The sequence below is a fragment of the Octopus bimaculoides genome, chromosome 3, assembly GCF_046866305.1.
Source record: "Octopus bimaculoides isolate indiv1 chromosome 3, ASM4686630v1, whole genome shotgun sequence".
NCBI lineage: Eukaryota > Metazoa > Mollusca > Cephalopoda > Octopoda > Octopodidae > Octopus > Octopus bimaculoides.
In genome coordinates, this window is record NC_142930.1 from 60,719,442 (window position 1) to 60,732,094 (window position 12,653).

Below are 12,653 nucleotides of genomic sequence, written 5' to 3' on the forward strand. Positions count from 1 at the left end.
TGCTCTCTTTTATTCTTGTCAACTTTTTAGCTTTCTATTTTCACTTATTTACTCTGCTCTGTTAACTTCTTCCCTACTAAATTCACTTCCAAACACTTAGAATGATTTAAATATTAACTTCTATGAGTGTATTTTTCATCTCACTTTTCCTGCATTCCACTCTCATTTTTCCTTTTATGTCTTTTTTTTAAAGCCTTCTCTATATCTGTGCAAATGTTGATATTTCTATTCAAAACTCTGATACCTACGTGATTATTGTATACAGTCCCCAGCAAACAAATGAGTACATTGTATTGTATAAAATGCTAAACACTAGGTGGAATTAAGCCTACAATCTCTTTTTCAGTCCACTACTTTTTGTTACTGAAGGACATAAACTTCCTCAATGTCCATATACTTCAGTAATATTGATATTTTAACCATTTGTTTGCTTGTATGTTTATTTTACTTTTAAAGCTCATGCAGTATTTGATAAATGATTTGTTTTGTTCACATTCTAGTCATCTCTGATATCCTACAGTATTACGCTTTTCCATATATAAGTAGAAAAAAAATCTAATAGACTTTTGTTATAGCCTAGCACATACTCTGGCTTTGTCAGTATCTTGATGGAGAAGTATCATACTTTTCTCTGTCATTTATAATAAAAGTTGGAGGATTTTTAATTAAACTGAGTATTTTACTTTGTATGTTACCAGTGGTTGGCCCTATATCATTTAAATATGCTGCAGAATATCAGAAATGATGTTGATTGATTATTGATTACAAATCATTTTCAATGCCTCAGAAGAGAAAGTTCTTGAATAAAATTACCTTACATATAAAATAAAATTTGTACTGAAAAACAAAACAGGAATATCATTTATTATGAAAATTTCCATCTTATTTTACTGCAGTATCAAATTATATTCAAGAAATTTTTTTTATGTTTTTTTTTTTTTTTTTACTTAATGATCAATATGCTGATAATTTTTCTTGGGTCTATTTTTGATTGTTTGCACATCTGAATGACTGATATTTTCCAATCTTATTCCTTCCATCCCACCAACCAAAACAAAAGAAAATGCAAGTGAAGCAATATGATCATATTAACAAAATCTACTTCAGAAATAATACATTTATAATTCTCTTTTTATTTCAGTTTGTCGAACATCTTGTCCACGTGGATACTATATGGTTAAACCTTGTACGACTAAAAAGGATGTTGTATGTAAAGGTAAGGTATTCAATTGCATTGAACACACTTGTGCTATTAGATTTTTACTACATCATCAATAAAATCAATATAAGCTATGACATAGCTATAAATCATTCTTCACAAGAATCATTATGAAAGTAAACATCGCTTACATCATCCACAATGAGATACTGTCTTTAAACCACAAAACCAAAAAAATGTTTCTTATGACTACAAACACAGTTTTAATTATAGTAGAGAAACTAAAGTTAGCTCTTAAAAAAACCTATAGATGTATTAATCGCCATAGTAATGTTTTTGTTTAAAATGCTCATGTGTACAGAATGAAAACAGAAGATGAAAGACAAAATGTATAAACTTTATCAGCAACAATTTCAAAGCATTTCAAGTTGTACTGAAAAGTAGGACTATTGAATTTAAGATTGTTGCATATATTTCTTCATTTCTACTGAGTGGATATCAATATCTTAACACTGTTTTCTGGAAATAACAGCATATGCTATTCCAGCCGTAATATCTATGCATAAGTATAAATCAATCAATTTATCTATCTATGTCAACTGCCTGTGTGTGTGTGTGTGTGTGTGCATGTTAAGAAAAAGATAGGGAATGTAAACACACACACACACACATATATGTACATACAAGATACAAGAAGGTGACTAAAGAAAGGATAGGAACAAAGGATATGACAGCATACCATTCAATTTGGCATTCCAAAAAGACATTATTTACAGGAGTGTTCCTCATAAGTAGGCCTTCCAGCTTCATTTATTTTTTAGTGAATGCTTTCGTAATTAATTGGTAAGGCATGGACTGTGAGGAGAAGGCAAAGTTAAGAGCAGTGCATGTTAACATTGATTTGAGCACTAGTGCTCAAAATAGTGATAGTGTTAATATCACACTGTTGGGTCCCTCATCATAAATGTCTTCCATACATAGGCACTGAGCTTTCAGAAAATTATTGACAGTCTATGAACATGCTTAGACAAAATATGCATTTACTAACAAAGCTACATGGCACATGAAAATGTTCAGAATTTTTAATTAGTCCTTTGTTCAGAGCAAAGTACAATATTTGAGAGAGAAGTCCTCTTACCATAGTGGGCAACATGGAATTTTGTGGGGCTAAACAGCATGTTAATTGTCATTTTACTGTTTATGTATGTTTCTGAGGTCTTGCTGGATGATACATACGTATATACATACATACATACATATATATATATATATATGTATGTATTATGTATGTATTTATATATATATTGTTATTTATCTGGACCTCTAATAGGAAGTGCCTTGAGTGAAAATAATGTGACATGATTAGAGAAGGCAATGTATGCCTATATATATATATATATATATATATATATATATATATATATATATACAAAATGGACAGATTTCAGCCGGTAAACATTCCAGTATGTTTATTTATTCCAATGTATTAGATGAATACATTGGAATAAATAGACATACTGGAATGTTTACCAGCTAATGTTTGTCCATTTTGTATCCTCTCCACTTTCTTATTTGCTATATAAATCAAGGGTAAACCACTTTTTACCCTTGCCTTTATATAACATTCAGTTGCAAGATTGCCACGCAATAACTAACACTTGGGTATGTAATCACTTCAACATATGACATATTGTACACCATGTACCTGTTCAGGCAATGACCATTTGATGGAGAGAGTGTGCTAATGTACAGCATATACATTTGATCACTATAAACAAATTATTTGTGCAGGTCATTTAGCAAAAGCTGAACATTCATACATTGTCTTCGATGGGAGAGCCTATATATATATATATATATATATATATATATATATATATACATTTTATCATTTACTTGTTTCAGTCACTAGACTGCTGCCATGCTGGTGCTGTGATATATACACAATGATTGAGTGAACAAACAATAGAAAGTAGCACTCAACACTTCTAGTAGGAAATCCATATATTATGTAACAATCTGATTCAATTTAATGCAACTTGATATGCTTTATTTAGAAGCATCAGTTTGTTATATTTGGTGCTATGTGTGGTAGAGCAAGGTGGTGTTATAAGCTAACGGAGTAACAGCATCAGTAACAGTCTTTCTGTGGGACTAACCAGACTTGTGGAGCTGGAAAAAAATATGATGGGTTAAAAATTGGCAGTTGTGAGTTCCAGGTGAGTGTGGATGGGCTCTGTTAATGATACTCTGTTTGATGTTTGAGAAGTTGTTCCTATGTTCATGAAGATCTCCAGATAAAATGGGACAGAAAGGTGGAGCTGGAGTTTTCTGTATCCCTGTATCTGAAGAATTGTATATGCTGTGTATAACTTCTTTTGAAGTCATTAGTTGTCATTCCCATGTAGTGTCATGTAATGCCATTGGATGGTGGCCTCATAGACCACTGCCCTTTAGAGGCAGGATCCTCCCAGACAGCAGTTGGTAGGATCTGGAAAGTTACAGTTTGGGGTGTGTATTGGAGGTTATGTAGTTGTGTACCGGAGGATTTATATGTGTGTGTTTGCACCTATTGTAGCATGCAGTGTTAGAAGCATTGTTCTCTAAGCAGGAGTAACTAACCTTCATGTCAAGGGAGTTGGATAATTTATAATATTTATTGGTTCTAAGGAAATGTGTTTTAATTAGTGTCAGGAATCTCCTAGCTATGTTATTTGTAACATCTAGGTTTAAAGGAAGATTGAACCAGCTTATCTTTATCTGACTCTCTTTAAGTTCAGAAGTGCAAGTGAGATGTCTTCCATATATACTAACTTCTCAGTGATTTCATTCCTATCGAGATGTCTGATGAGTGAGGTTCATTTTAAAAGCCTACAAAATTTTAAGTTGCATTGAATTGAGACAAACAGTTATTAAATTATGTATTTACACACACACACACACACACACACACACACACATATATATATATATATATATATATATGGAGTAAAGTTAGAACAGTTGTACTGTTGGCACATTTGAAACCAGAAGCATGTGTTTGCAATTGTTCTATTTTCTCCAGAAAAAAGAGCTGTTTTTCTTTAATGGTATACTAGTTCTAGAGAAATTTGATTTCATTCAGCATTTGTTGCAGTTGAGGATAACTTCAATAAACCATAAATTTAGTTTATATGCTAATATACCTTTATTTATTATTTTGTCCTAATTCATGGCACCTGACCATTTTTGAGCCACTTTCGCTTGGTTCATTTTTGTCATCTGTGGATGTCTGTAGATGCACACACACACACATGCACATATATTATATAGGTATGTATATATAGCATGCATACTCATGTGCATGTATATATATACGCATATTTGTGTGTTTTATATATATATATATGCTTTATATATATATAAAATTATATATGTTTATATAGATACATACAATGGGTGATAAAATACTAGTTTAATCGTTATATAGGTAGTTACCAAGTGGAACTACAGAGATCAGAATCATAAACTTCAACTTGTTCATCAGGGTGAATTAGAGCAGAGGTAGAAAAGTCAGCTAGAAGAGCAATGAAAATGAAGCTGGTTTGTAAGTAGAAAGACAGACAGACAATAAACAGTTTTCAGGTATATACTTATATGCAAGTTACATATACAATTTACATCATGTAATCAGTATGTCTCTTTACTGCTGGTTTGGATGGTTGATGACTGGCTGGTATAACAATGCATATTATGTAAGCAGGTGCAATATGGAGGCAACATTGTATATATGCATAATAAAAGCTAAGTGAAGTATCAGCTAGTATGGATTTTGATAGCTCAATGCAGCAGAATCACTGCATTCCTTTGAAGATGAAAGGAATAGATGTGTGTGTATATATATGTATTTATACACATGCACATACATATGTACACACATACAAACATAGTTCGACAGACTCGAAAGAGGTTGGTATTTGTCTGCATTGGCAATACTTGTGTAGTTAAATTGATGAAAAGAGTACAGTGAGTTTGCTGTAAGGAGTGGAAAATCAACATTTCATACCATGTCCCTCTTCAGGAAAACTTGAAAGGAGAGAAATAATTTAGAGACAGCAGAGATTTACATCCTCTGAGTTAAAAAAAAAAAAAATAGAATTTAGAACTCTGCTCTGACTCATTTATTTCTCTCCTTTCAACTTTTCCCTGCAGTAGGACACTGTCTGAAACACTGGATTTTACAATCCACACTGTAAGTTCACTGTACTCTTTTTATTGATTCTACTACTAAATATATAAGCAATACACATATGTGTGTGTATATATATATATATATATTACTTGTGTGTACATATATATATATATATACATACACACACACACTCACAAATATATTACACACAGAATTCTGATGAGCTGACATTCGATTGTATCAATACATTGATACACCCTAAGATTATTGTTGCATATGTTATATAATAATATAGAAATATTCTTGAGTACAAATACGAATGATGCAGTTTATTCTTTCATTTGTTTGTCGATTGACTGTGGTCATGCTGGAGCACCACCTTTCAGTCGAAGAAATCGACCCCAGGACTTATTCTTTGTAAGCCTGGTACTTAATCCATCAGTCTCTTTTGCTGAACTGCTAAGATGCAGGGATGTAAACATACCTACATCGGTTGTCAAGCAATGGTGGGGGGACAAAGACGCACACATAAATATATATGTATATAGTTATATATATATACGACAAGCTTCTTTCACTCACAAGGCTTTGGTTGGCATGAAGCTATAGTTGAAGACACTTGCCCAGGCAATGGGACTGAACCTGGAATCATGTGGGTAAGAAGCAAGCTTCTTACCATGCAGCCATGCCGGTACCTGTAAATGAATGTAATAATTCAATTTTCTCATTCCACTTTTCTTGTTAAAAATTACTTATATACACACATAGATATATAATAACATACATGCACACACACACATGTGTGTGCATTAGTTTATAAGGATTATTTAGATAGTGGTCATTAGCATCCAGCATACAATCGCATTCCTGATAATGAGTGGATGCCTACAGATTATAATGTAATATACATGTAATCAATAGATACCTTATGCATCGAATGTCCTTTCTTGTTATTTTATAATATATATACATATATATACATATATATATATATATATATATATATATATATATATAGGTGTGTCTGAATATATGTTTATGTATGCATATGTCTGTATACATGTATACATGTGGATATAATATATGTGTAGGTGTGGTTGTGTGATAAGAAGCTTGCTTCCCATCCACGTGGTTCCAGGCTCAGTCCCATTGCATGGCACCTTGGGCAAGTGTTTTCTACTATAGCCTACGCCAACCAAAGGCTTGTAAATAGATTTGGTTGATAGAAACTATCATGTATATATGTATGTCTATATATATATATATATATATATATGTGTGTGTGTGTGTATGTATATATTTGTGTGTTTGTCCCCACCACCACCACCACTTGACAACTGATACTAGTGTGTTTACATCCCCGAAACTTAGTGGTTCACCAAAAGTGGCCAATAAAATAAGTACCAGACTTACAAAAAATAAGACCTGGGGTCAATTTGTTTGACTAAAACTGCTTAAGGTGGTGCTCCAGCATAGTCACAGTCAAACGACAGAAACAAATAAAAGAATAAAAGAATGTGTGTGTGTGTAGGTATGACCGTAATTAAGATTTTGCTTTACAACCTATTTGTTTTTGGTTCAGTCACATACTGTATTATGTTGCGCTATTTTTCTGCTATTGTTCTTTGTGAGACCAATCTTGTAAGTGGATTTCATAGATAGAAACCAAATAAAGCTTATCATATATCTATCATGTGTGTGGATAGACAGACAGACAGATATGTAGATGCATGCATATGTGTGTGTGTGTATGCATCATTTTCCTGATTCTGAAAATATGAAACTCAGACAAGCTTGTATAGCATGCCACATATTCCCAATCAATAATTCAGACTCTAGAGTCTATATATATATATATACGGTGCCCCTGGGCTGGCTCCTGTGCGGGTGACACATGAGGTTTTTCGAGCGAGATCGTTGCCAGTGCCCCTGGACTGGCTCTTGTGCGGGTGACACATGAAATGTTTTGAGCGGGACGGGATCGTTGCCAGTGCCCCTGGACTGGCTCATGTGCAGGTGACACATGAAATCTTTTGAGCGGGATCATTGCCAGTGCCCCTGGATTGGCTCATGTGAAGGCGACACATGAAATCTTTCCGAGCGGGATCGTTGCCGGTGCCCCTGGGCTGGCTCTTGTGCGGGCGACACATGAGGTTTTTCGAGCGAGATCGTTGCCAGTGCCCCTGGACTGGCTCTTGTGCTGGTGACACATGAAATTTCTTTGAGCGAGATCGTTGCCGGTGCCCCTGAACTGGCTCTTGTGTGGGGTTGTTGCAGGAGTTTTGAGCGAGATCGTTGCTGGTGCCCCTGGACTGGCTATTGTGTGGGTGACACATGAGGTTTCTCGAGCGAGATGAGCGTGGCCGTTGCCAGTACCGCCTGACTGGCCTTCGTGCGGGTGACATGTAAAAGCACCCACTATACTCTCTGAGTGGTTGGCGTTAGGAAGGGCATCCAGCTGTGGAAACACTGCCAAATCGGATTGGAGCCTGGTGTAGCCATCTGGTTTCGCCGGTCCTCAGTCAAGTCGTCCAACCCATGTTAGCATGGAAAGCGGACATTAAACGACGACGACGATATATATGTGCTGTGCGTGAGAAGACCCGGCAAGCCAAGTGAGATCGTTGCCAGTGCCCCTGGACTGGCTCTTGTGTGGGTGGCACATAAAAGACACCATTTCGAGTGTGGCCGTTGCCAGTACCGCCTGACTGGCCTTCGTGCGGGTGAAACGTAAAAGCACCCACTATACTCTCTGAGAGGTTGGCGTTAGGAAGGGCATCCAGCTGTAGAAACTCTGCCAAATTAGATTGGAGCCTCGTGTTGCCATCCGGTTTCACCAGTCCTCAGTCAAATCGTTCAACCCATGCTAGCATGGAAAGCAGACGTTAAACGATGATGATATATACCGATATTGGGTGAAATTAATAATTAACAACTAATAATTTCACCAAGTAGTTCGGTATGTTAAAAGAACCATTATCAGTAAACTTATACAAAAATTTTATAATTATACGCATAATTATAATTAGGGTTCAGCAAAATTGCTTCACCACATACCGAAATTTAGAAATAGCAGTTAAATATCACTCCACTACCATAGTATATCTCCCAGACAGCAATACTCCCAACTCACATGAATTCAGAAGTGCTGGTTTTTGGATATTAGCTGGTCGATGGCGCTTGATTGAATACATATCTTAATTATTAGCACTCTCAGATTTATAATTGAAATACAATACTGAAGATGGAAATAAGTGAGTAATGTGTTTTACATCTCTTTAATCCAAAAAAGCATATATAGTTAATCAAAGCCGAGTGGATTCGTTATTTTTTCTCTTTGCTTGCGTGAATTGGGAGTTTTGCTGTCTGGGAGATATATTATGGTAGTGGAATAGTATTTAACTGCTATTTCTAAATTTTGATATGTGTTGAAGCAATTTTGCTAAACCCTAATTATAATTATGCTTATAATTATAAAACTTTTTTATGTGTGTGTGTATATATATATATATATATATATTTTATTATATGTATTTATTTTCTCTAAGTTAATAATTAACTCGGACAAAATAAATTGGTTAATAGATACCAGGTTAGCAAAGATCACAAAATGACTGTGGTGTAACTCCTGTTTATGAGGTAGAAACTCCTTGTTATTTTGGGTACTTGCATAAATATATAAATTTAGTAAATGGAGTAAAACGCATATGCTAAATGAATTCTTTTCTTTCCAACATATGTTTCGAAGATTACAAATTATACCTTCCATAGGAATAGGTGATGTTGATAAGGATGTAATCTTCTCTTCAGGGAAATGCATGGGAACCAGCTTAACCGTTATCATATTTGGTTAAAATGTCTTACGGTTAAGCTGGTTCCCATGGATTTCCCTGAAGAGAAGATTACATCCTTATCAACATCACCTATTCCTATGGAAGGTATAATTTGTAATCTTCGAAACATATGTTGGAATTAAAAGAATTCATTTAACATATGCGTTTTACTCCATTTACTAAATTTATATATATATATATATACAATAAATTGTGATTGTTGTGATCAAGTTATGTTACTCAGTTATTTATTTAAAAACATAATACTTTATCACATATAATGTAGAGTAAAATTCTTTCCATTTCCTAAGTCACCGTCTGGAATCAAGATCCTAGTATGAAACTTTTAGCTGCAATCTATTTATTCTATTACTAACAATGTACAGTGGCTTGACTGTAATATCATTTCGCTTTTTGAAGTTACGGTGGAGGGGTTAAATTAAATGTGCAATTAATGCTGGCTGCATAGCTGTCAGTTTGGTATTGTATATACTCTAACTCTGAAATATGCATTCTACATACATATAAATGTCATCATTACATTTAGTAAGATCAAGCTTATACAAATTCACGTGTATGCTTATCCAGCCCAACATTAATGATAATAATTTGTTATTTAAATTTTTGTTTGTTTATTTGTTTTTTTCAGCTTGTGATGTATGTAAGGGGACAGAGTATGAAATCACACCTTGTCGAGCTGCCCAAAATAGAAAATGTATTGGTAAGTTAATTCGCTTTTTCAAATTTAGGCAAATATTAAATCAGTTTGGAAAAACTTAATTCTACATTTCTTTAGGACTTCACTTGATTTATTAATTGTTGTTTTTTTTTTTGTTTTTTTTTTCAGCTTAGCTTAAAAATTGCTGCTTACATTGGAAACTTAAAATAAGCCAGCAAGGAAATCTGTATGCGGTCACTTGACCTGCTAGAAATAGCAACTAAATTGCCCTTAAATCTCACCTTACCACCTTAAAAAAAGGAGTATATTAAATAATGCTATTCTAAATACACTATTTCTGAAAAGAAGTCACAGTGGTCATGACTGGAAAGTCTTTGCTAGTGGTCTCCTCAATCTAGAACAAACTTAAACAGCTTTTATTTATTTTCCTATCAGTTTTTCTCTAGGGCTTAATGACAACAACAACTACTAAAAACATGAAATGTTTGCATTTTCTATATTCTTTATATTGATTTTTGTTTTGCGTGTTGCTTAACACTTCAAGGGAAAAATTGTTTAGCATAATATTTATCATCATGGGAAAATACAATGATGTGTATATTGTATGTCAGTGATGACACAACAGGATCTGAAATTTCATTGTAATTAATACGAAGACTGTACATAAGCAATACTGGAAATGACTTCAAGAAATATAAGATTCTAAGGGCCACAGATGAGTTCTTTTATAGTTGTTAATAATTTTGGTGTCTTCGTAATTTAATTGTTGATGTTTTGTCAATCTATTGGTAGTTCATTGCATCATTCTTCCTTTCTGAGGGCAGTGAGCTGGCAGAATAATTAGCATGCCAGGCAAAATGCTTGGTGGCATGTCATCTATCTTTATACTCTGAGTTCAAATTCCACTGAGGTTGACCTTGCATTTTATCCTTTTGGATAAAGTATCAGTTGGACACTGGGGGCAATGTTATTGATATATCCCCACCCTGAAATTGCTGGCCTTGTACCAAAATTTGAAACCATTCTTCATTTCATAATATAGCAGTGACAACAGTCATAATAATGATGAAAAAGAAGTCAACTAGTTTGCTTATACTATCCACAAATGACTATACAAAACAGCTTGTTTTATTGTCTGCAATACATTACTTAGTTTATTGTCTTTTTCTGAGTTCAGTTGATCTAGAATTTATTTGGGGGAAAGATTGAGCAATAACACTATAGGCTCGGACTCTGACCACGAACGTTTAACTGTGTACCTATCTGAGCAATATGTAAAGTAACACTTCATTTAGAAACAGAAACAAAACAATGTTTAATTCTTCTGTTTTACATTGGTGTTTGAATATTTAAGAATATTTGAATGAAATATTCATTCTTTGTTGAATATGCAGATTTAATTATTTTTTTCCCTTGGTATTTCAGATGTCACTTTCCCTACACATCAAATTAGATATGATGGTAAAACCTGTTCAAAAGTTGCAGGTATGTTTTATGTCATTTTTTAATATGATTTATTTTAAATTTCTAACATTTCAATTTTGCTTGATTAAAAAAAAGAAGTCATATGATAATTAACCTGTTTCTGTGAATAAATAAAGGTATTGCATTAGTAAAGTGATATGGGAAAACATTTGTCAACCATACTTTGACTAAGGTCATTTTAAAAAAAATGTGCAAAGGAAAACAGCAAACTATCAGTAAAATTGAACAATTTGTGATGCCAGACTATCTATCTTCATTGCTCCATAGACTGGAAAGCAAATTTGTTACACTATTTAGCAACTACTAAGTAAATTAACTTCAACAAACAATAGAATCATTAGAGCATCATAGAAAAAGCCATGCAGTATTTGTTCCAGTTCTTTACATTCTGAGTTCAAATCTTGCTGCGGTTAACTTTACCTTTCATCTTTACAAAGTCAATAAAATAAAGTGCCAATCAAGAATTAGTGTCAATTTAATCATTTGACTCCTCCCACTAAAATTACTAGCCTTGTACCTAGATACAAGACAATTATTCCATCAGAGATACAATTCTTTCAAGCTGTTTAAAAAGTTTCACAAACTGGGATTGATAACCTACAGAATCAACATTACATTTAATTTGTCTTCTAATAAACAAAAGTATAATATAAAAACAGTATTTATAGTTTTCATATCTTCTGTAAGATACTTGAAAGAATCATGTTATTTATATCTGGTTTATAAAGTCAACAGTCTCAGAAAACTCTGTCTTATCACCCATCTTCCTAAATTTTACATAGCTGATAAGTGACATACTGTCACTACCACACAGTATGCATATATATTCTCACAATGATACCACTTCAATCATGTCTCCCCCATGTCCATCTAACCAAGTTGTCCATGCAGTTACATAAAAACAGACAAAGTTATACCCAACAAATCCATCAGGAACATCTATTCATCAATGTCAAAAACCATAAGATGTAAGAGAGTTAAATTGTAGATATATTATACAATGTTTCAATATCATTAACACAGAATACAGAATAAACAAAATAAGCATTAGATTAAACAGTAGCATATTTCCACTGGCATATCATTTAGTCCATCATTAATTTTTAGTAATTTTGTATGAGCACCAGGGTCATTGTAATCAACTTACCACCTCCACTGAAAATTCTGGTCTTGTGCCAAAATTTGAAACCATTAATTTTAGTAGTTTTGCCTGAGTTCCAGATGTGTTTATCACAACCACAATAAACTACAAGCTCCATTAACTTCTGACCACCACAATAGATTAGTATGGAAGAATAGTAAATATAATATTGTTGCCAAGACCCA

At 33.6% G+C, this 12,653-nt stretch overlaps 2 protein-coding genes across 22 annotated transcripts in view; one reads left to right on the plus strand and one right to left on the minus strand.

Moving 5' to 3' along the window:
* The window catches only part of LOC106874729 (uncharacterized), a 1,612,306-nt gene that overhangs the window by 1,557,923 nt on the left and 41,730 nt on the right, over positions 1–12,653 (plus strand). For all 21 annotated transcript variants that reach the window (XM_089349018.1, XM_089349017.1, XM_089349026.1 and 18 more), the window contains 3 exons: positions 1,142–1,216; positions 9,813–9,884; positions 11,268–11,327. In XM_089349018.1, coding sequence (XP_089205144.1) covers positions 1,142–1,216; positions 9,813–9,884; positions 11,268–11,327 — 207 coding nt within the window. The remainder of the gene's footprint in view (positions 1–1,141; positions 1,217–9,812; positions 9,885–11,267; positions 11,328–12,653) is intronic.
* The window catches only part of LOC106874554 (uncharacterized), a 261,011-nt gene that overhangs the window by 20,221 nt on the left and 228,137 nt on the right, over positions 1–12,653 (minus strand). The gene's annotated exons all lie outside the window — the stretch shown is intronic.